The 26,012-nt window shown below is 42.3% G+C and overlaps 1 protein-coding gene across 14 annotated transcripts in view; it reads right to left on the bottom strand.

The window, feature by feature from the left end:
• fbrsl1 (fibrosin-like 1) overlaps positions 1-26,012 on the bottom strand; it is a 411,124-nt gene that overhangs the window by 166,569 nt on the left and 218,543 nt on the right. For all 14 annotated transcript variants that reach the window (XM_027278062.1, XM_027278063.1, XM_027278057.1 and 11 more), the window contains one exon: positions 17,537-17,761. In XM_027278062.1, the coding sequence (XP_027133863.1) occupies positions 17,537-17,761 (225 nt within the window). The remainder of the gene's footprint in view (positions 1-17,536; positions 17,762-26,012) is intronic.

The following is a 26,012-nucleotide window of genomic DNA, read 5'->3' as shown; positions in this document are numbered from 1 at the left end:
AGCATGTGGCAAGGTCGCCTCTCCATTTGTCTGCCAGTGGGATGGCAAAGGGCCGATGCGTTACGGGGCTATAGCTCTGTGAGTGCCTGACAACCTCCTGCGGCCCTGCAAGCAATGGGGGCCTTCCATCTTGTGTCACTATGGGGATGTCTAGGACTGGCGTGATGCAGAGCAAAGTGCCCTCCCCTCCCTTCCAGTGCCTCTCTCCACCTCTCGGAAGCATCCATCACAGCGTTCCCCAGTGGGGCGTGGGTAACGGATCGACTTTCCTCTGGAGCGCTAATCAATCCGACTCTCGCTGCTTCTCCCTGGGAACATTTATGGCCTGCCATAAAGCAGGCCTTTGGGGCATTACGGCACCCAGTAATCCTGCTAAGTGAGCAATATTTCCCATCTCTGGGGCTGCAGTTAGACGGGCTCTGGCCATAAATAGCAGAGTTAATCTGTGGCCATGACTTCTCGGCCAACCCTCAGCAGTCACAACCACATTGGGGCCAGGTGGGAGCCACCCGGCGGCCAAGGTAAAACAACTTGTGAGACGAAATGATGAGATGGCCTTCTTCAGTAGAGTTGCCGCTGGATCACCGCCTCTCCCTTTTTTACGTGTTTCTATGTAGTCTGCTCTGGTAGAAACAGCCACCAAGGGAGCAAGCATCTGTCATGGAGGATCCAGGGTCTAGTTGGAACTGATGCATCACTATAGTTCCATCTATTGGCCAGCAAGTTCATAATGTGTCTATGAAGAAAAGTCACTGTGGACTCCAAACATCATTCATTACAGAACCAGGTGTTCCTAAGTAGCTACTAACAGTAGAATGAATTCAGATAAATCAGAGACCAAAAAAAGGACCAGAAATTGGACTAGGCAAGGGTAGAAGTTAATGGCAGAAGCATGCTGATAAAGTGACCTTATTTCTACAACTGTCTGTGAACATATAGTTTTAATAACTTTATAAGATGTGAAGTGAAAACCATCAACCAAAAAAAACCAAAAAAAAAAACATAACATGCACGGTAAAAATAACAAAAGAAAAAGACTAAAGCCAAGAATCTGGCTGTGTTCTTTCAGACTTCCTGCCAAGGTCAGTGAGTTCTCCTCAAAGGGGAGCCACTTCCCCATTCTATGCCCAGCTGAGTTAAAACGGATATGTCGATCTGCTAGTATTTCTTCAGAAGATCTTAAAACAGGCCGTTTTCTCTCAGGGCACCAGTGGGAGTTCCATATAGTAAAACATAGAAGATAGAAGACAAAGCTAGCCTTAGGTTGAGCGTTGCCAAAGGGCTACAGCAACCACCTCCCCTTCACCAATAACTGCTGCTTCTAGGGTTGATCCCATTTTATTTTATTTTATTCCGCCCATCATGCATCAAAATGTCTCCCTGAGGTACCTCAGCATTGAGCAGAGGCCTCCGTCTCTTTTTTGCTGGAAGGCCAAGTCTCTCCATCACACCACGAGTGCAGGAGTCAAGGTCTTCAACCCTCGGCCCTCAGCAGCCCTGCTCAGCTCAGCCAACCCCCCAGGCTGCCTGCTTGTCAGTCAGACAAGCTTGCTGACTTTTTTAGTCTTTGGTTCAGGTCAGAAACCCGACATTGTTTTCCCATTCAGAGCTAGGCAGAAACATGACAGGTGTCCATGGAAACAACATTTGTACAGATGTTTCCAGTTCTTTGAAGATTTCAGAGGATTTTTTTAACAAGTAAGGTCAGTTTTCACCACACTGCCATTCCTCTTGGGTGAAAAAGAGGAAGATAGGACCATGATTTAATACAACAGAAAACAAATGATCTATTTATTATATTTAACATCAATCTCAAGCAGTACTATAATGTATTAGACACAAATAAAGATGTCTTAATCAGCAGATAAATAGTTCACCAGAAAAAGCAGGAATGAAATACAAAATATGCAGTATAGGAGTGGCAGAGTTCAATACATGTAAAATACAAAGAACCTAAGGCAACTTTACCCTTTTCCATGATATGGAAATAATCAAACATCATATTTTTTGTTGACTAAGGTCTTTACTGTACATAGTTCACTTCAAACAGTGAACATATGTTTTGAATACTGACCAATTAATCAAACCTTCAAAAGAATTTAAGACTGTCTTTCAGTTTCAAGACCATCTTTCATCACCTATTATTTTTCCCAGGAAATCCAGCTCTTGCCTTGTCGAACTGTGATCCCACAGAGTGCAATGCATAGAGTCTGAAAGCCTCTGACATGTTCTTTGATTCCTCCATTTGCTGTTCTTCATCTTATCTTCCCATGTCATATTTATAGTAGCAGCTAGCATGCAGACATTTGCGGTTAAGCTCTGCTGATGAATCTTGTCAAGTGTATTGTCCCTCCCCCCCTTTGAAGCAGTCTATGAAGGCCTCCTCTCTGTTTGAGACCTGGGCACCATTCAAGAGGGCTCTGTTGGAGCTCTGTGTAGTTCAGTACCAGCTCAGTGAGTTTCTAGGGTTGGTGATGGGGCCATGGAGTGATACTGGAGTCCCACAAGTCACTGCTGTTGTTGCTGCCGATGGTCCTGGCCAAGCCTGAGTAATGCTCTGAGGCTCCCAAATCATTTCCACTTGGAGCAGGAATGAACCCCAACTACAATTGGATTCATATGGTCTGGTTGGCTGACAAGAATCCCTCTCATCATCTAGATGTATGGTAGCTCCCCCAACAGGCAGAGGACTCCTTTGCTATTTGTATTTATGACCAATAAAGGCTCAATATCTGATGTAATCAAAGACCATGGATACAAGGGCTGCACTGTAGCTGGAAAAGAAGATTGGACTGTTCCCCTGAAGAGATGTTATCAGTGTAAGGCTCAGTAACCATGAACCTGTGATCCATTCCTACCCTGTGAGCAGGGATTTCAACTCCCTTACAGCTAAAAGAGGAATAAGGAGCATTAACTTTGTACAAGGGACTACGACACAGAGGGGGGGAATTGGAAAGAAGGAGGAGGAAGAGGGGTGATATTCTTAGCACTGTCAGTGCTGCTGCACTCATAAAACCTTTGCTTTATCTCTCCCAACAATCAGTCTAATTATGTTCATTGGAGGAGTCCAATTAATCCTCCATTGTCAGCCGGTGGCTAAGTGTTTCTCTACCCCTCACACTGCCACACACAGACACAGTGGAATCTGCAATTAACACTACCCAAATTTATTTAGCGCCACTTGCCTCAGCTTCTGACTCCCTCCAATTATGCCTAATCAATTCCACTAGGAGGTGGCGGGGGAGCGGGGCACCGGGGAGGTCACTGTCATTTGCTGCGACAAACCCCTCTGCGCCACCCAAAGGCCAGACGTGTCAGTGAGGTTGTCATGTGGCAAGACATGCAAGCGATCCTCGCTGAATAGCTAACTAATACACCAGCTGCCCCTGCCCGTGGTGCCTCCTTTTGCTCCATTGTTGGTGTTAATTGAAAGACTTGCGATATAGACTAAAGGTGGCAGCACTTGGCTTTCAAAGCTCTCTGGACAAACATGCCAGGACCTGGCCAAGCTTGAACACTTCCCCGGTCTCCAAGCTGGTAATTAAATGACCAGAGAATGATTGAACTATAGACTGCAACCTGTCACTAGTGCTGGTGATGAAAGTAGTTTCGTCTATTCTATGAAATAAGATGTTCATAGCGTACATAGTGGGTACAAGGCTTCAAAACTATATTGCAGAACATACTGGAGGTGTTGTAAGGCTTGTAAGTGCACTGTTCTTTTTAACTAATTTGCCAACTTTGGCAATGATTTCTGGTTCAATTTAAAAATGTTTTGGAAGAAACAGTGGCAAAACACACATTCATCTCTCTACATTTCTCTTCATGCCACCTGCTACATAAAAAGTTATCTTGTTGTAAGTCTTAAGTCCAGTAATAGTATGATCAGTACAATCATATACCACAACAGGTACACTACTGTGTTGAAGCCTCAAAATGACCCAAACTCAACAGCCAGTGCATCTGACTGTGGAGATATTCTTGTCATTGTGCTCACCTCATGTACATCCTGTGAGACACATATGTGACATGTGCTTCTGCAAGTTTGCAGCATGTGGGTTAGCAGATTCAGGAGCTGTTTATTCATGTTTCATATGTCATCTGCACGTATATAGGCATGTGCATATTTTTTTGTAAAAGTACAGGCACATTTTTTCAGTATGTCAATGTATGAAATTTTATGCGCCCACTCATGCTAACACATTGTGTGTGAGTGTGCATGTAGTTACTGCTAAAGGCTCACGGGCAGGTTGTCCTCCCTCAAGATAGCTTTTTGCCCCAGTGCTGTCAAACAAAAGCCCCACAATGGGCACAGACACTGGGACGGCAAGCCCACTGACTGGAATAACCATGTTACAAACCCGCCGTAAAACGCCACTAATATTTAATGCCTTGCTGTCAGGTCTGAAGGGCACAGGCGCATGAAAGAACCGTGCAGCCAAGAGTGTGTTCTTCTGCAAGGCTCACTGAATCTGACTGTGAGCGGAAAAGAAAATCTGAACATGGGTGTGTCCGTGTGTTGATGTGTGCGCTTCTAGCTGACAAATACAAAAACAATCTTTATTTGCCTGATATACAAACCTTGGTAACCTGAACTTTTTTTAGCTCACAGAATTAATATTTTCACTAAGCCATGTCAACTTCTGCAGACACACTGCATTGTTTCCTCACCACAAAACAGCCGGTGGCAAGTCCTTTACTAATCCACGGGGTGTATCAGGTGATGGAGGCATCACTGGACCTGATAACATCGCAGTGTCTCTGGCAGGATAAGGTTGAAGAGGCACCTAGCGGGTGAGGCCCAGCTAATGGCAGCAGATATCAGATCATGGCCTGTCACTGTATAAACCTGGGCTTGTGTAATCCTTCGATAATAGACACATTTGGAACCAAGGATGCTGGTGAAACTGTCAACATGCCAGCCATTGTGAACCTAATGAAAATCAATGTCAGAGGTGACGTGTGTAAGCAGCATCTGTGTTTATGTGTGCATGTATGTGAGATAAATACTTAGCACGTGTATGTGTGTGTGCATCCATACCTATCATGCATTTGTCTATTTACATTTGTGAAAGCATGTAGGGTTGTGTGTATGTACATCATGTGTGTGCAAGTCATGCAAGGATGTGTGGAGTGGGGAGTGGGGAGTGGAGGGAATGACACTAAGAATAGCATGCGCCTCTTGACCCAAGTGCCCGGCTGTGGTAATTCTCCAGTGTAGCGTATTACTTTCTTGCCAACAGCAGTTTAAGCACAGAGCCCCCTGCACTGGTGCAGTCCAAACACAGGCACCTTGGGATGCCTTCCACTTAAAACAAGCACTTGGAGCACATTAACATTTCAAGGTATTATTTCAAACGTGGGGGAAATTGCTACTGAATATTTCATGCGCTCCAGTAAGAGGCGTACGTATCCCTCTGTGGCTATGGCAGTGTCGGAGGTCGGGTGGTTTTTCAGTTTGGGGGATGCTGGCGAAGACGAGACCTGTGGTAGCTGACCTGGGCATTTGAAGCGAGACTGTTGTGTACAGTGCTGCGCTACATCAGTGTCAGAGGGGACTCCACTTTGAAGAGCAATTATACTACCATTACTAGCTCATTAATTAAACTGAGATCGACCAGGCTAATTCAGCCTTGTGACCCTGCAGAACGTGCTCACAGCTCACTGCTCTGCTCATATATTATCCAATCAGTATGGCAACGATGCACTGCTAATTGGTGATGTAGTTATATCTGCGGATCAGTGTCACAGCTCGAGTCTGGCCTTTGACTTCAATCACATGTCATGCTTTCCAATTACTCTCTGATGTTTCCCAATGTGTGCTATCTAATAAAGTGAAAATAGTTCAAAAATACTTTTAGAAGTCTTTAGCTATCTTACACAAACTGGATTTTCTGAATATCTTAGAGACGCTGAAGGCTGAACCTGCTAATAAACAGATTAGTACATTAAAAACTGTGAACCTGTGACTTCAGGCCGAACATACCGGGCACTTCACACACATATGTGCTGAGATATTCCACCCCTTGGGCAATCTCCTCCCCTCAGGGCCTTGGGACGAACCCTGACCCTCTTCTCTCCAAAGGGTCAACCATAAGAACTGTACCCCCCTTCTGGATTCAGCTCCTCAGGGACTGGCTAGGGGGCGTGTCAACCCCCAGTCTGCCACTTCAACCCCCCTGCCTCAGGGTGTACATGCTCTATTGTGCAAAAGCAATCATTCTTACACCCCCCACCCCCTACCCCCTCCCTTCTCTTTGTTTTGCAAATGGCCTCTCCCACATCATTTTACATACACACTCCAACCACTGAGCTCTGGGGACCGTCCAGGAAGTAATTGTGGCTTTTGTGCGTGTAGCCCCCCCCTCCCTCTTCTTCCTCAAAGGAGCCGCGCCCCCTTGTCAGCTGTCATCATATAACTGCCTGCAGACCCAGGGGCCTAATGACAGGATCTATAGTACATGAAAACACAATTATAGCCCTTGGTTCAATTGCTACTGTGTGAATGGCCTTTAAAAGAGGGAAAAAGCCGAACACATGCTGCCCGCTCGAAGGCATATAAGTCTGAACAATATCCTCTAAATCACAATCCATTAAAACACAGCCTCATTCTGAGTCTGAACATTTTAAATACACTCTGTTTAAGCGACTCTCCCTACATGATATGCTAATTATAGGACGTGCTTGACGGAAGGAGATTTCTGACTGATATGGATACATTCGACCTTGTGTTGCAGCGCTACTTGCTGTTTTAATGAGCTAATATGTGAGTGGCGGTGCTGGCATACACAACCCACATGAGTCTCGGTGTTCCGGCGGCATTTCATTATCTCTGACGATGTTGTTTTCATGGCAATATTTTGAAGCCACATTAAGCATCCATTACAATACGCTGCAGGAAACATGTTGATGGAACCTGCAAAAGATCCACCGCCTGGGCTCAATATTGCAAACCCTGACATACTTTACATTAGGCAGTCAAAATGGCAGAAGAGCAAGGGAGAGGCCTCCCACCATCTTTTTCAAATGGGAACAGTGACCCCCAATGGACGATGCAATGCAATCACAAAGGGTTAACGCGCCATCATCCTCCACCTCATATGCATGGGTGCAATGCCTCTCTGATGCAGCAGGGGTCAGTGTTGTATTGTGGCAAAATTGGACACAGTGAGAATGAAATGGAAAGCTGTGGCTGCAAAGATCACATCTGTCTCAGTGACACCACTAATCCCATTTAATCCGTCTGAGTTAATGTCCAGCTTTGCTAGTCGCCAAGCGCCCAGGCACAGGGCTAAGCAAACAGGGGCAGCGGCCTTGGCAGATCCCATTAATGTAGTGACCCTAACGGGCTAAAGTGGCAAAGATGACACTTAAACGTACAGATACAGCGAAGTAGGCAGGCGCTTCATCATAGCCACGCAGGGATGCACACACAATAATGTACACACACAAACAAGCACACATGCTTAAATACACAGACATACATGCATTCCCATCAAATAACACACACACACACACACACACACACACACACGATGGAGGCATGTAAACGAGATGCACTACACATCGGAGCACACATGCGGAAACACATTCTTCAAGCCAAGCAACAATTAAATGGAATCTAATTAAATAGGTGCTAATTGAAGCACTAATTAACTAAAACAAATTGATACAACTGTGACAAGGGGAGAATGAGGCACATGTAAATGATGGTGGAGAACAATACGTGTGGAGCATAGCATCCTACCGCAGGAACGCATCAGGATACAGCCTGGCCTCTCTATTGTCTTACCCTCTCTCAGGCCTGTCAAAACACACAGGCCTCCAAACAAAAGACCTCTCACAACTACAGGAGGCTTCTCTTTTCAGCAAAGGATCAGGACTGCCACCCACTTCCATTCTACCTAACAAACACCAGATCCTTTCGTCCTAAAAGCCTCCCATGTAACACAGCACCGCGCACCAGACGGCTGTCAGCCTCCGGACACAGAGCTAGCCAGGAAACCTGACCCCTGACAGGACTGAGTTACAGTCCTGCTTCTAGGGTTTAACTAATACGTGATTTTGAAGGCCGATACCATTATGTTATAATGAGGCTATAATTTTTCTCTGAAATTAAGTGTTCCTAACGTGAAGCCAAAAAGGTTCAAGATTTCAGTCTATTTCTAATTTTTTTTTGTCTTTGTGATGTTTGATAATCAGCAAAACAGCAGAGACACTAACACAGTAAACTCACACAGACAAAATTTGTGACTCACCTTATCTATTTATTGATTGAATTAAATACTAGGACAGACTGTTTTTTATTTGTTTCCATTTTAGTAAACATCCCACTGCAGCAGTGATTCAACAAACTCTGTGAAAGCTTCCACATTTGCAGACACCTGCTTTTCTGGTCCACAGGAAGTGCTATCATGGCTGAGTAAATGAGGAAAAGAGTGCCACTTACATAATGTTTATCAAAAAAGTTCATATGAAGTCACATTAATTACCACACTGCATAAAAGACAAGCAAATGCCACAGTACTAGAGATAAAAAATTAAAAAACACACACAGCTCAGATCTCACATATGAAAATGCTAAATGTTCTGTCATCTGTTGATGCAGAGATAGATAAACTACATCACAGCATAGTGTGACACTAACAGTCATATTTGTATTTACTGTATATTTAGTATACAGGCTGATATCGGCTGATGTATTCATATCGGTCTGAAGTGACATAAAAGGAAGCACAATCAGAGAATCTGGGCTGAGCGACCTCATTTCCAACACTTTGTTCTCTGTTTCACTGAACTGTGGTGTTCAGTGTCTGTTAAAGGTTGTTCAGGTTCAAAGTGACAGTGTGCTTCCCATGACACCTTGAGTACGAAGTAGATTTGGAAAGTGTGACTGTTTTGTTCAAAGCGATTTTGATGCAGGTGTACAAACTGCAAATGCACACGTTCTCACACCTACAGTTATGGCTTTATAATCAACTGTTTGAGAGCTTCCTTCTTGTTTACATTTGTTTAAGACCTTTGTGGTTGGCATTTGACAATAAATCTGACTTCATGTGACTTGCAGCTCATGACTTGTACTTTATATAAAGCTCTTGCAGGAGGAATATGACTCCAGACACCCGAGATTTCCTGGCACACACATTTCTGAACAGCTCCCTAAGCATTACTGTAATATAAACCACAATGATACTGTAAATCATAAAGCATGAGGTGTAATAAAGTGTCTCTCCCTGCTGTCTGCTCTAGTTAAACATCTACCAGGGGCAATACATCTGTTGCTATAGCTACAGATTCTCCATTAGATGCAAAACTGGAATATGATGTAGCCGGGGAGGTCCCACTTTAATAAATTACCTAAAAAAAGAAAGCAATCACAACTAGCCAGCTACCAGGCACAGAGAAATAATGTCCTGACAATTTTATTATGGCTAACATTTGCCTCCTGAGTCCAAAACCTAATGACTGCACAGAAAAAAAATCTGCACCCCAATGTAACTACAAAATTAAAAATTGCTGTAAAATAATGCTCTTACCTCGTACGACAAAATCTGAGCCACATACAGTATATCCAGAAGGAGTTTCTCTGTGCCTCTGTTACCTAGTCCAATCCCATCATGCAATAGTCCCAGCTCCAACAGCGCATGACTTTAGATCCCTGCTAATTTAATGTTCCCAGACCTAATTGTCCCCAGAGTGGTTGCTCTGAAGTAGCCCTGCTGTATCTCAGTGACTATGGCTTGTTAAAAGTGATGAGATGTGTATACGTGTGTGTGCGCGCGCGTGCAAGACCAGTGTATGGATCTGCAGTACAGCAACCCAGCCAAGCACCTTACATGGCCTGACATTAATCACTGTGCACCGTCCCATGCAATATTCACCTGGCTAAGCACAGCGGGCGCAGGGGTTGTCTGGGTTCGACCGTTCTTTGTCATTCTCTTCCCTTTATTTCCAGTTCTATTTCGGTCTCTCTCTGCTGCTGTCTAAGGGCTTGGGAGGCTGTGCCTGTAGCCGCGGGGAGGGGAGAGGTGATGGATCTTGAGGAGAAATCCTGAGAGGGCTAAATATTCCTGGAGGTAATTTTACTGGTGTTCCCATTGAGTTCTGGTTTATTGAGATTGCTCCTGAGGGTCAAATTTATCACTGTCACATTCCCAGTCTTACCATATGATATTTTAGCTTATCAATTTGTCCATATATGAAGCCTGTATCCATTTTGACAGACCAATCATAATTTAACTGGAATATCTGCCACCTCTGATTTGAATGACTCTGAAGTCCCATCATATAGGGCCAGTTCAGATTGGGACCCAGTTCAACTCCAAACAGTCCCCTGGGACTGAAGCAGCGGACATGCCCTCCCCCACCTCCATTTCAACACCGGTGGGACTGTTCCCTCATCCTTTCCCAGCCCTGGCATGCTGGGCAAAGTCAACACCACCAGCCCGAGTGGAAACCCATGGGGACAGGTTTGGCTCCTCACACTAAATTCACTGTGGTCAGGCTGTCTGCTGAGCAAAAATAGACAGCATTTAGGAAACTTAAGCAGAGAAAGGTAGGCGCTCCCAGACACTTATTCATATAGGAAAATCATCTCAGGGAAAAAAGAATAAAAGTCTACTGACCTTTTCAGCAAAACTCTGATATGTGCCAGTTTTACACAGAATCTCATTTGCAGATTTCCATTTTTCATTTCTTCACTTATTATCTGAGAGGTTTACGTCACTTGGATTTGACCAAGTAGTTTTACAACACATTTCATTTAAAAAGCCTGATTTGTAAGCTAAAAAGTAATAGAGCTGTGTTATTTTTGCAACATTTGTTATAGTGATGTATTATTTCTGCATTAAACATTCAACCTCTGTTCTAATTAGCTGGAGTTACTATTTTCCACAGAGAAAATTTCTTCTTTATGTTATTTCCATCTATCGTTTGTGCTGTGCTGGAGACTCATCAGATGCTCTTGTAATTCCTTGGTTAACTATTGAAGTTAATGAAGTCATAAATTATTCATTTTAAACATTCCTAATTTGTAGTTATACTGAATATAAAATGATTCAATCTAAAATTAGACAACTTTTATTTAAAAAGTGTGAGTTATGATTCACACCACATTAAAAAACAACAATTTAGTGAGTGTGGATATCCCTTTATATGTTGGGGTGTAAGTCATTTTCTTCCTTTCATCAACCACTTCTATTGAGGTGCCCTGCAGCAAGGCCCTAAAGCCGTTACCATAACATACATATATAATTGTTTGCAATTACAGACAAATGAACAATTTCAGCTGTTTATAGTTTTCAATGAAAAAATATAGAACATGAATAAATTTCATCTGAAATGAGAGGATATACTAGCTGGAGCCAATGCTTATGAAATCCACATTTATAATCAGATGACGCATCCTTTGAATTAAACTCTTGTCATATCTCTCTCTCTGGCACAGGCACGTGTGTTCATCTGCTAACTTGCCTATGATGTGGTAAGGACAATTACCCGCTGCGTGATCATGCATACATGTTCAAGTTACAAGCTGCTAACTAATTGATCTGTCAAGGTCTATTACAAGTCATGCTCCTCCTCTCATCTCTGTCTTTCTACTCTGCACACAAATGCACACACATGCATGCGATGTGCCTACAGACACCTCTGCAGTGTATCTCATTATCCACCCATCTAATAGTGCTCTTTGTTAAATTGCAGCGTTAACCTGAGTAACAGGAGTAAAGGCCTTTTCTATCACGTTACCACTTACAAGCTTTCCAACCCCATAATTACATCAAGGATTTCACATTTTAGGGCTGATCTCATTACAAGTGCAACAGTAGATAGTGTTTCAGTTCCTCGATCAAACACAACATTATAAGCAGATAATCGTAAAGTGAGCAAAAGGTGTAAGCCTCAGGAGAATAAGTGGAACAAATATTTCTTTTATGAGGTGTTGGGGGAAAAAAAGTCATGTGCAAAGCAAATCTCAGTTACAGTAAATGATAAATCACATGGCCTCTAGCCTGAAAGCACAATTTCATTGTGGTGATACTAATGTTCAGTTGTTTCAGTATATCCAGCAAAATAGCAAGGAAATTTTTCACTTAAAATAAGCAGCTCAGCATCTCAGTGTCCAGAATGACACTGGTGGGGAGCATTCACCTTGATCAGTTTACATGGGGTGGAAGTAGCGTTAGCCAGGAGAGATACTGTCTGCGTCTCCTGAGCCGAAGTGCCACTGCTCAGGGTCACTGCTCTGCGGATAACAACCAGCCTACCGTTATCAGTCATCCTGATCACCCGCATGTTACCACTGCCCCACTGCCTTTGGGCAGCGGTGCTCTAGTGTCTATCGCAGCTCTTAGGCTGCCCCTGAACTGTGTTACAGCACACTGTTAATGCCTTAGCTAATCTGATCTGTCGCCAGCTGGCTTACTGTTTATGAACACACCTAAATATGATGAAGGCAATGTAATCCTGAAGCAGCTACAGTATGACAGCAGCATGCAGGATGCTGCCTTCATGTCCAGGGGCTGGCCTGATAGTGAGAGGTTTGCCTGAGGGAGGTGAGGGGGGGCTGGAATAATAGAGTGAACTGTCCCGAGTTGTTTGCCTATATGACATTGTTAGTAGGGTGTGTGTGCAGCGCAGGGTAAGGCACTGCACTAATAGCTATCAGTGTGTTGCTTGAGCAAGTCAGCATTATGTGTTATTCATGACCTCCATTTGAAGCATATTGAAGGTCAAAGCTGTGCCCGTGCTTGCTGGGCATCTTACAGCAGGCAATGACACATAAAAACAACATTACAGTCAGACTGGTGTATTGGTTTATGAATATTATCGTTAACAGAAATAATAATGACCTACAGAGTTAACCACAAAGGCAATATATATATATATATATATACTTCATTTTCTTGTTTTGACAATGCTTTGCCTGAGATATGTGTGCACCTTGTGTTGTTTTACAGCTGGTACAGGAGCTAATTTGCTGTGTTTTTAGTGGTGTGATGAACTTTAGGAGAATTTATGAATTTTCATTGGTAGGGATCTTGACCACCTTGCCAAAAAAAACAAAAAAAAAACAAATGAAGCTGCAATTGTGTTTCATTTTTGGCACATGCAAAGAACTAGTAGAAATTACTGGACCTAATTCAAACAATGTAAGTATTACTGGCCTTAAAAAACATTGCTGAGCATGTGTGACTGCTGGCTCTTGACAAGAGTGTGAATGAGAGGAGAACAAGAAAACACATACACAGTGTCACACAAAAACACACACACACAATGCTCAACCATTCCTGAGGTCCTGTTGAGTCCTCTAATTAGACCAAGTGCTGCACCCCTGTGACGAACTCTGCTCTGACACCGCAGCTCCTGTCCTCCGACGAGTTTCTGCCACCCTGGGGTGCCTCGAGGACACCGACATATCACCTCGCCTGCGGATCATAGTGTGTGACATACACTAGGGACCTCTGACTGGAGAGATGGCAAAGCCAAGGAAGAAATATGGACGGAGAAAATGAATCTGGACATACAGAGGGCAGCCTGAATAACAAAGTAGAAAATGCTCCAAGTGCTGATTGTTGTGGAGGATAGCATCCTAAAAGCATACAGTACATCATACAGTACCTATCAGTGTATTTTATCAATAGGATCGGTCGTGATGTGTAATCTTGCTTAAATGCCCAGATGGCTGCTCTGTGTTGTCCTTCTCCCACGGTTAATACAAAAGTGCTCACTTATTGTGTGTACATCCATCTGCTTAGCGTTTGTAGGATAAAAGGATCTACAGTATGTCCTCATGGATGTAAGCAAGAGCAAATGGTGCTGGGAAGTCAACTTGCCAAACTGTGAACACTAAACAACCACAGGACTGTGATAGAATCTGTGGGTACTGTTGCCAAGGACGTTTTCTGTGTCAGATACAATCCACAAAGGGCTCCTCATCGAAGCTCCGTCCATCTGGAAGCGGATGTGTTTTATATTCATGGGATCCCATCTATTAGAGACACTTAGAGTGCATGAAAACATCACAGGGGTTGGGGATAAAGCGAGAATAGATATCTTTATCTATTGCTTTCTCTTTTCTTCGACTGCAAGCGCTTACACAGTCACTCCAGAGTCACAAAAATAAAATGAAGCTTTGAAGTTAAACTCTCATTGCTGCCGTGATCATTGTAAGGCACACTAGGAAACAGGATAACAATTTGTTGCAGGATGGAGCGACCGACACTCACAAACAAAAGAGACAGCAGCGATTAAGTATGCACTCGACAAAGAGAGACTACACTCAAAAGCTGTAAATCTATCAACACCTCTATCCCATAACACGATAAGCAGGGGAAATGTGCCTGTATTTGTAAGGATAAACGGGAATGAAACAATCTAATTCTTTTCTAGTTCTTATGCTGCCACAAAAGTTTCATGCAGCACTTTGGCCGACAGGCTCTGTGAGATGTTGGTTTGGTCATGCTGTAATCTAACGCACAAACTCTTTTTTGACAACAATGTCTGAATCATCTTATGGGAGTAGTTGTGTGCGGGACATGAAGCAGTAGGAGTGGGAAGGTGCTCAAACATCAAATGAACTGCAGCGTGGATCACCAAGCATTCCAAATGTTTATTTAAAGGTGTGGATCAACTGTTTCATATTTCATAGTGTTATCTATAATTAATTAGTTATGCAACATGATCATCTCGTCAGTCTCATCTGTACTGTGATTATGACTGGAAATGGGTGTTTCCCACAGCGTGTGAACACAGCATAATTGTTAGTTCTCAAAACAATAATAATGTAGCTAGGAGTTTGGAATTTTAGTTACCAATGGCAGGCTTTAATTCTCAGCATGCAGGGAACTTAACACCAGGGTAGGTTTTAGCTTCTTCTCAGAGGGTGACACAGTCAAATATTCAATTGAATGTACACTTGAAAAGGGAAGGGATTGAAAGGTAAGCACCAGGGCAAAGGTGACCAGCAATACTTTATATATCAGTCTAGCTTGGAAAGGAGACATCGGCAGTTATCAACAGATCACAGGATAGAGGCATTTTTTGGGGGGGACTTAAGTGATACATGGGGTGAGTGTGCCTTAACCAGTTCACCAAGCCACAGACAAATTCTCTCTCTAAGCTGCTGCAAGGTGCTGAAGAGACATTCATTACAATGGTCCCCAGACACATACAGTAAGCCTCTGCTGATAAAGACCACATAACTGAGTACACATGACTAACATGTGTACAGTCATTTCAGGGTTGAGTGCGCACCTCAAAGAATACCTGTGGCATCAGTGAGAAAATAAACATTTAGCATTTTCTGCATTCCTCAAAACATCCTCAGATTTGTAGTTTGGCTGACAGCAGTAAAATACACTACAATCTGCAGGTATGTGCATTTGTTGATGTACCTCCAAGACATTAATTAAAATTGCACCAAGGAAGCACAAAATAAATAAATTGATCTAAAATGTAGCTCCTTATTCAATGAGTAGGAATATCACTGGGGAAGCAAATACACATGTTTTAAATTAAAAAGTTTCTCTGAATCTTTACTTCCCTATCATATATTTCAGTGACCGAATAAATATGTCACTGCTAATGGGTAGAAACATAACCCACTACTGTGGCTTTTGAGCTGCTTTGATAATCTCTCATGTTAATCTTTTTGGAAGCACGAGTAGTAAATCTTCAGATGAAGTTACTGTAAAACATAAAACTCAGTTTCAGTTTTCAGATGATAGCAGCAGTTTGCTGATATGGTGTTATTATCTGGACTGGAATGTAGAGTGGGTTCAGTAATTGCAGACTATTGCACTTACACTCTGGGTAATAGCACCAGCTAAATACATCATTTCTAACTGTCTTTTAGCAAACTAAATATCACAGCCAAACTCATTTTCAGCCATGTTAACTTCCTCAGGAAATCTTATCTAAGAGATATTTTTGTCTGTGGAGGAGGCCTCGGGGCTACATAGCCTCATTATTTAGTTTGGCTTCCTGACTACATTTCCCCTCTTATCCTCAACAGCACTATGGTGGATCTTGGCCTCGGACAGGAGCATAAAAACATCCGCCCATTTAAACAAACTGTTAACAAATAGATGGGCTATCTCACTGAGACAGACTTGGAGTCTGTGGGCTCAGCAGTGTGCTTGAAGCCTGGGATATTGGCAGTTCTCTATCTGCATAAACAAACAGAAAACCACTTCTGCAGTCATGAAGGAAAACAAGAATAGGATGGCAGGGTAAACCCACCTGAAGCCAGCATATCAACAATTTGTTTATGGAACACAAACACTTTTGGTGGCAGGAGGGTTCATCATGGCTCATGTATACAAGTCACATATTTTGCCCTTCAATAAGGTCCAAATGCCGTTTGACTAATTCTGTACAATTCTTCCTCTGTGATACTGTTCTTCTAACTTGTACTTTCCCCTCTTGTGTTTCAGCAATGAACCGCACGAAACACTCCCAAACAAGTACAAAATACCCATAATGCAATTACAGCACAGTCTATGTATCAGCCATCTGTCATAGACTACTGTTGCGTGTCCTCACCTCTGTATTAGCTGCTCTGATATACTGCAGTGTCACTGCTGTGCCAAACGTTTTGCTGAATTCAATCCAAAAATACATATGCTTAAAAAAAAAAGTAAAAGAGGTGCTACCACCAAGCAAACACATTTGCAAATACAGCCATCAACGTAATATAAAAACACCAGAATCCTCACTTTAAACTCAGAGTAATAAAAATATTCTTCACCGACAATGTAAAGTCAGGAGTGTCTTAAACATCATTAATTACACAGAACCACAGAAGAAAAAGAAAAAATGCCACAACTATTGGCACTAACTGAACTAGTCAAATAAAACCATCAGAAAGTCCCTTTAGACGGCAGCAAGAGAAGGGCAGTTAGTGCCAAAGTGACCACCGACCACAATGTGAGAAACATCATTGCTAACTACAATAGGCTCCCGCTGACAAAACCTCAAACAGAGATTCTGTACAAGCCCACAGTCATTTGTGACAATAACCCAGACTTCCCTAAAAGACAACAGGAGCAGTGTTGAAAGCTTCTATTCCAAAAACAATGATAATTACGTAAATGTTACAAAACATAATTACATACACCATTTTCAAAATGACTTGGGCAATAAAAAGATTTACACAGCCCTAAATGGGCCAAAACTCCTGATGACTGCTTTTAGCAGTAGCTGCTCACAAAAATAGTTGAAGAAAACGATTTCCATTGTTGAACAGGGAGATGTTGATGGTGCACTGATAGAGAGGACTGATGTAATGACAACCTCACCACTGCTGAAAAAAGTAAAGTGACGGGCACAAGGAAGGGAAGTAGAAAAAAGAAATGTGTAACACTGCCACCTCTTTCTGCTTTAAAGTGAATGTGGAACAGATGTCAGATGGAAAGTATATATTTGGAGATTTTCCTAATTAAAGAAGAGCTGTGAAAACAATCACAATCTCTCACGTCTCTTTCGTCTGTCATAGCTAATGCAAAAGAAGCTATAAGAAGGCATAGACACTGACCATTTTGTTCTTCTTGGAGTAAGTCTTCTTCAGCAGCCTCTCGTTCATCCTCTCCTGCTCCCTCTGAGCGTGATGAAGGAATCCGTTCTCCAGGGGATCCACCACTGGCTGGACGTTCTCCTCTTCCTCCTCCACCTCCTTGTCTTCCTTCTTCTGCCGCTTTGCCACCTTTTTCTCCTTCCACCGCTCCTTCTTCTCCTGTGTCTTCACAACTCCGGTCTTCTTCTGCAGGGAGAAGAAGAGAGTGCATTAGAACTCTAGACAGTAAAACTAATACATTTGTGATATGTGCAGTGGAGTGATTGATGGTGACTTTAATAAAAAACAGCGACTGTACTCTCTGTTGACGTACAGGACTAAAAGTCAATAATAACTGAAACCAAATGACTAAAATCACCAAGGCAGTATTAAAGGATGACCTATAACCTGTTGCACATAGCCCTTACATACAGTATGTTACAAACAAAATAGACAGATATATAGATGGATAGACAGAGTGGCGGGAGATAAATGTATAAAAGAATGGAGGGAGGGTGTGCTGCAGCTGGCAAACAGTCAAGAGCGCAGCCCCTTTTACTGCTGGCTTTATACAAAGCAAGCAAACAGTCGAGCAGTGAGCAGCAACACTCACTCTCTCTCTCTCTCTCTCTCTCTCTCTAAAGTCATCTTTAATCCTGTCAACAGCAGAACAATGCCTTACTGGAGCCCATAATCACTTTATGGCTCAGATATAATGAGCTTATGATATGAAGTGCTGCTTTAACACACACTGGAGAAAATACAGTTGCTCTACACTTATACTATGACCAAGCAATTTCCCCCTTTAACTAATTATTCCTTTCATGCTTCGGTTACAGCCTGTATGGAATTGGTGTTTGTTTACTGGAATTCAAACATCATTTGTTACTCCCTAGGATCACTGCTTTTTTGCTTCGCCGCCTCCCCCAGCTCACCTTCTGACGAGTGTTTCACAGACAGAGAAACATGGCATCGGGCTACCAAAACTAGTGACTGGTGTTTGCTTCATTTCTGCTGCTGTGATGCACTGAGCATATTCGCATACTCAAGTGCACATAATTCATAGTGCTAGGGCACGTCCTGTGGCCCTCTGCAGTGTTCATGTCATACTGGAATTACCATAATGAGCAGCTTCTGACATGTAAATGCAGTTCAAGTCTATATCACAGTTGTAATAATGATCCAATAGCTTTTTCTGAAAGCAGTTATATATTCAGCCTGGTACTAAATTATACAGATGTGCCTAGGAAAAGGAAACAAACACGGGTTGCTTCATCAGCCAAAGTTCATTTGGTGTCATGCTAATGGATTGGTGAATGAGAGGTACATTGTAAAGCACTCTGTCTGTTCGGTAGTAAGTAAGTAAGTTAATTTAGCATTTTATATCACCTCAAAACATGCATGCAGTTATTGAGTGTCCACTCCTCATCAGTGAGTATTTTGTCAGTTTTAGTATGTGATCAACAGCAGAATTGCTTTTTGCTGATATTGGTTTTCTATGAGAAATTGAGTTCAGGATGCACTTGCAGTGTGGGCTAAGTAAAGGACATGGCTAACATGATATGGCGAAGAGGTACACAAATTGAAGTGCAGGCACATCTGCCAGCCAGTGTAAAACACTGCTGCCTGCCTACTTGTGTGTTTTGTGATTGAATTGTATCCTCCTCCTGGGCTTCAGCTGCCTCTTATTTCCAGTTCTCATCACACCCGATTGGAGCTGGTGACTTGCTGCTGCTTGGTAAAACCTTTTGGTGGAGATCACTGTGTGTCTGAATGACACAGGATGACACACCGCTGCTTGAGGCTGCATGAAGTTCAAGGCCGAGGGCTGCTAGTTCACGTTTCAACATCTGTTCACAGCCAGCAGCACCCGGCCCTACTGGAGTCAGCTCAGTGCTCCATATGAATAATCAAATTATTGGCTCCAAGGGTGGGAGGTTAGCAGATGGCTAGCACATTATCCCCATAACTGCTAATGAATGACACCTTCCATAATGAAAGGCGTTCATGTGTCAGGCACTGCAAAAAACTGGCCATGGAATGGAGAAAGGTCTTCCATGATAAAAAGTCCAGGCAAAATTGAACCAAAATTAATTAAAGAGAGTAAAGACAGACACACACACACATACACACACACACTACACACACCTTCATTATGATGTTCTAGTTCAAGAGTCTTTGCATAAATTAGTTTGTGGTACGCTGAACATGTTTGTAGCTGAACTGTTTCTTTTTTACTTGCTAGCACAAATCCCAGGCTGTTGGGAAACATGCAGTATTTCTGGTTATGGGATCTTTTTTCAGTAGTTCAGAGGAAAAAAAAAAACCTTAACATGACCCTGCATACGAAGACTGTGGAGAGACTTCTTTTCATTGCAAAAGGAAAAACGGTTACTTTCATGTTGTGCTGTGTATACCTAGATTATAGAGAATAGATCTATTTAACATACTTGCGTAACTCGCCTTGTTTTTATATTTACACATTTGTCTGAATCACATAATTTAAAAACAGTATTCCTCCATTTATGACCATGACAACAATGAATTGAGCAGTATACCCTGTTAGACAAACTTCCTCTATGAAACAGTATCTTTTAGGTTCCTATGCTAACCCAGCTCACCGACTGACACCGCTTTGACAGAAGGATCTAATATCATCACACTGACATCACACATCGGCTCAAAGCAGATCTTCTCACCTCAAGGCAACACATTAATTTCTCATGAGCCGGCGGTATTAGCAGGTTGTTTGTCATGCAATTCATTACCTGGAGAGCAATCCTTAAAGAGCTGTTACGGGAACAAAGCAGTGACAGCCTGACAGAAACAAGACCAAGGCTTTCCTCCTTTTAAGCCGAGCTGAGCTGCAGTCTGCACATCAATGTCCAATGAGATGGATTGCAATTTGAAATTTTCCATCGCCTTTGTTATTAATAGAAACGTGTCTTTGTGAATAAACTGGCATTGAGTGGTTTGATCAATTAAGTATCAACTTGCAGAAATGTAGAGTTATCCTTCTGGAGGATGATGTCAGTGTGTTTATCATCTGCTTCATTCAACCAAAAAGCACAGTGATATATGAGGACTACACTGATTATTTGACAGTTTGACACGTTCATCTTTAACGTGATGTATTGTAACATATTCAATATCTGAAAAGAGATTGGCATCATCTTTTTTTGTTTGAAAGACAGTGTGCAAGCTTCAGCCTTTGTATAGAGCTTTATGTAAAGATAACATTTGTGTTTTAGTTTCTCTTGTTTGGTTTGAAATATAATGAAAACAATTTATCTGCTATTGCCGTACATCCATTCCTCATGACAACTCATTTAACTTCATGACATTTTAACCAAATGTGTCACAATTATATCTTAAACTAATTACTATCTTGACAATGCAAAGACAATCGTTTAACCAACCAATGCTGTGTTATTTTGTATTATCCTTTTGTCTGTATATGTTCAGTTGTAACCTAGACTTTAGCAAATAAAGCTAAGATTGTGATATGCAGACAAGACGGATCTATCCACCTGTTGGGGTCACCCTTCAGATCAATGGCATGTACAGACTCTTAAAGGACACTTTTCAAACTGTCCTGAACTTGTGTTGCCTGTTAAATCTCTCCTCTTTTATCTTTTTCACTTATTTTGCTTGAGATTTGTGTTGAATAAGCACAAAAAATAATTTCTTAACGGGCAGGTCATCCCAGTCAAGCAAGTACAAGAAGTTCAAATTCACTTGAATCATGTGACCTTTTATTCATGTCACCATTCTCCCTCTCTGTTTCCCCCAAACTGTTTAAGAAAGCACAACCGTGAGCACAACAGTGGCCCTGAGGTAAAGGTATAAAAACCAGCTGTTTGTGACTTATATACACTAACAATCTAGAAATCTATCTAGAAAATAACCAGCCACCCTCTTTGCCCATCTTTCTGTGACCCCCCCAAGAATGGGGGTGGTGTTTAGCTCAGTTGGTAGAGCAGCCGCCCCATGTGCAAAGGCTCAGTCTCCAGGGTTTGAATCCGACCTGTGGCTCTTTCCCGCATGTCATTCCCCGTCTGTCTCTCCCCACATTCCTATCACTCTTCATCTGTCTCTATCAGAAATAAAGCTTGAAAAGGCCAAAAAAGAAAGAAAGAATGTATGCACAGTTTATACACGTAAAATGCAACACAGACTACTAAGGTTAGTGAAACAGATGAGGGTCTAGGTCTATACATATGTGTCATTCTTCTGTGTGCACCAGGATTTTTGAATAATGTTAATTGTAAAATCTAAGCTCGAGCACCACAAAGCAATTACTTTGTTTAGCACATCTGCACCTGCTCTCATTGCTGTATCATGTCTGTGTTCTATCAGTCATAAACAGATTTCAATTGTCTATCTGTGTCATTTCCATTTATTCACAGTCCACGACTCTGACAATAGATCTATAATAGTTGCAGGAGAAGAAGAGTAATCCATCACTGTGTGTCTGCCAGCGCGGCTTAGTTGTGATATAATTTCCATATGCCAATGGCCTGAAGTGTTTTTTTTTTCTTTTATAAAACGGTTACTAAATTATTTCTACACCCTTATCACACTCTGCATTATTAAAAACCCATTTACAAATGAAAAGGGGAAAATACTGATGTAAATAATTGCAAAGTAAATGTTTTGCTGCTGGTAAATATGTCGTGCATTCAGTCTAAATTTAGTTTAGGAATAGGACTTTTAAATGGCAAATGCATGATGTTATCTCTTAATGCTCAGTGTCACAACAACCTGTATGTTCAACAAAACATAACTTTCAACCTCTCTCTACAAAGTGGTCAGAGTGGTGACTCTCCTTCACTCTAATCAGTTCAGCCTGAGGCACAAATGTGACAGTGACCATAAAGAAAAAGTGGTTTGAGATACGATGAGCCGAGGAGGAAGTGACGACAGAGAAGAGGAAAAGAGGACAGGATAGGAAGCAAGGACAGAGAAATGGGAACCAAGACAGTGCAAGTGAGAGGAGGGGGAGTGTGGTGGGGTGCTCAGCCTGGAACATGAGAGACCGCTAGACTGGTCTGACCCGACCACGTTACCCTGGCAACAAGACGGGAGAGCTTTGTTGCTGTTCCTGGCTGCATAGGGACTCGAGCATGTGTGTGTGTGTGTGTGTGTGTGTGTGTGTGTGTGTGTTTGTGTGTGTGAGTATGTGTGAGAGAGAGAGAGAGAGAGAGAGAGAGAGAGAGAGAGAGACACTGTGTGTGTGTGAGTATGAGTGCATAAAATCCAACACAGGTTTCCATGCTTGCAACAATAAAGCACATGACTTTACGTGGTTATGCTGGGGCCTTGAGATCCACCGTGGAAGCACATTCAGCTCCCAAAGGAAGGTTTATGCATTCTGTTCAGAGGAATGTCAGCAACCCCGAAGTTGCCTGCAAAGGGTAAGGGGGGTCTCACGGAGCATGCATAAACCAGAAGGCTAAGGATTCCTACAAATGGAGCCTGGAGTGCAGACAAATAGGCAGTAGAGAGGGAGAGCACATCATCATAACTTCTTTACTGCACTCTCTTCTTTCTGAGGCCAGTAATTATTTAGACACAAAGATTGCTGCAGGATAAACCTCCCGACATAAAGCAGCGGTACAAAGACATCACAGGGCTGCCTTAAAATTTCACCACTGTAGAGACCTCTACTGTAGAGCTGTAGCATGACTGTCAAATAAATACATCAAAACAGCATTGAAGTTTCACTCAACAACTTCATCTTTCCATATGATATTAAAGCAGCAGAGCGGAGTCATTTGTTGCACCACTTCCGCAGTGTTTAGCTCCTTTTAAGCTGGCTGAGGTGTGCTTGTGCAGATTTATTGCTCAGTTGTTGGACTGATTCTGTACGCATTACTGCAGCTCTTGGCATGTCCGATAAATCACTCTGACTTGTCATGATTTAGACTGGATTGATTTAATCATGCTGCGCTCGCTAGCTTTTATAGTCCTGTGCATGTGAAGCTCCGCAGAGACACCAGAGTGTACACCTTCCATCTAATGCTGCTGTCAGCTACATCAAACACACCTTTGATTAACTTAGAGCACACACTCATTTACCCGGCCTCCTTGTTTCTCTCAAAGCATATAATCGAGGGTTATTGCCTCGAAGAGAGAAAAGAGAGTGCATTGTGTGCCAAGAAGCTTATCAGGCTGTGAACAAGAGAAACACACATTTCTACAGTGATCAATGTTGCATAATTTGCTAGCACAAGGATTAAATGAACCGCATCCTTTTCACCTTTTGTTAATCAATGTGGTGTATTTTTCCTGTTCATTTGACTTCATGGTTTAAAGGTCTAATCCTTTGTGAGCGTAAGCTAGTTTTTTTTGGGAGTGCTGCTGTATGCGGTGTGTAGGAGAGCAGGGGAATGAACAGGAGATGTGAGGTGCTACTCCCTGGCAGGTCAGCCTACTGCTGCATTTGTCCAGCTAACTGGAGCCAACCTTCCAACATGCCTCCACTCTCACTTTGTCACTTCCTTCTCTTTCTGCATCACACACTGTTCACTTTGTTCCTGCGCTCACTCTCTCTGTTTTGCAACGGTGCACATGAACTAAATTTGAATCATGTGGAAATAACTGTCAGGATGATTCATGGGTAAATGCATCAACTTGAAAGCAATGAGACTTGTGTGAAGTCTACAGTGTGATATTTTCTGTCAACTTTGCTCTGTCATAATAATTATTCTCATATTTAATAAAGTACACTCTTGTATGCCTAGTAATATTTTAGTGTTTGTTTTTTTTCAAGCTGTATTGTATAGACAGCTGAAGAGTGACAGGAATGTGGGAGAGAGAGATGGGGAATGACATGCAGCAAGTTCACAGAGAGAACCCACGCAGACACAGGGAGAACATGAAAACTTCACACAGAAAAGCCCCAGCCGAGGTTTAAACTAGGTTGATGTGAGGCAACAGTGCTAACCACTGCACCACCGTGCCGCCTGACATTTTCAAATGCTTTAGAAAATGTACTGAAACTGTGAAATCTAGCTAATTCTACTCTTTGTGTTAGTTTCATAGTCAGAGATGAAATATATAAAAAAGAAGATGAGTATTGTAGTATTAAGTCTGATGTCTGCACTGTGCTGGCCACACTGATGATCCATAAAGTAGAGTAACACGTCTTTCACCTGTAACTTGAAAGTAAATCATTTGGATTGTACAGCAGAACTGGAAACTCTAATGTCACTACAGATATGACTGAGTGATAAAGTCTGTGATGTAATCTCTGTGCTATGGTGTATGATCTTGCTAAAGTCAGGTTTACTATCTTAAGTAAGCATCAATGTAGTGTGGCACTGTAATCACTTTACAGATTCATTCTTGATATTTGGCAGCCGTGGCAGCTCAAAGAGGCCATTGTTATTTTCAGTTAGTATTTTGTTAGATATTAACTGAAATCAGCTGGACTCAAAGGGGAAGTGTGCAGCTGAGCAGGAACAAGAGGAACTCCAGTATTTGGATGTTTTTGATAGTTTTGGAGCCTGTTGGTTTTCCTGTAGCTGTTGGCCTGCTCTGTGTGTGTGCAGGTAATGATAGACATCCCTTCTCCCCCATTTTTTATCCACTTCCCTCTCTTCTGTTGCTCTCTGTACTCATTTAATTGTGTTTTCTAATATAGTGGAATGGAACCACAGGTTTTATGACCATTTAAGGGATCTTATGACAGTGTGATCTCCTGCTTGTTTGCATGTTCATACATGTTTGTGAACCTTCCCCATGTCTGCACACGTGTGAATTAATGAATGAGTGTGTGTATGCATCTGAATATAACAAGCACTGCATGCTGATATTCCTGTGGACATGTATGTTTCTTTATAATGTACAACTTTTTGTTTGTGTGTGTGTGTGTGTGTGTGTATGCACATAGCTATTTCATGTATGATAAAGTATATTGCAGTCAGAGCATGTATAACAGTGCATGTGTGCAGCTCAGTTAATCCTGCATCGCGTATGTCGCTCTGACTGTGTTTGTGTGCTCGTGAGTGTTTGTGTTGCACACATGTGCGAGGGCTGAATTAACTCCTGGAGTGATACCATCTGGCTAGCGGGTGCTGAGGGGAGAAGAATGGAGGGAATGCAGCGATAACAGGGCGGTGCAGCACAACAATAAACACCAGCTTTAAATCTGTTTAACAGCTCTGACAACACCCGAGAAACAAGGGTGCAGAGACACACACTCCACATTGGTTGAATAAAAGGCATGAGGGGTGAGATAAAGGGAGACAGGTGCAGCCGGATCAGGATTCCTTCACGTTTCCACTGACAGTATGTGACTTGTGTGTTTTTAAATGTTGCCTCAGTTATTTATAACTCTCATCAGGGACTTACAGAATGTTTTACCAAGTCATCCTTCTTTTACTTTTTGCTTTCCTTATATTCACTTCAGATCTGATTTACCTATGTTGATTGTCTATTCAATGTTTGGATT

The sequence above is a fragment of the Larimichthys crocea genome, chromosome III (assembly GCF_000972845.2).
Source record: "Larimichthys crocea isolate SSNF chromosome III, L_crocea_2.0, whole genome shotgun sequence".
NCBI classification, from domain to species: domain Eukaryota; kingdom Metazoa; phylum Chordata; class Actinopteri; family Sciaenidae; genus Larimichthys; species Larimichthys crocea.
Note: the sequence above shows the minus strand (reverse complement) of the source record. Positions and strands in the feature narration are given on the sequence as shown.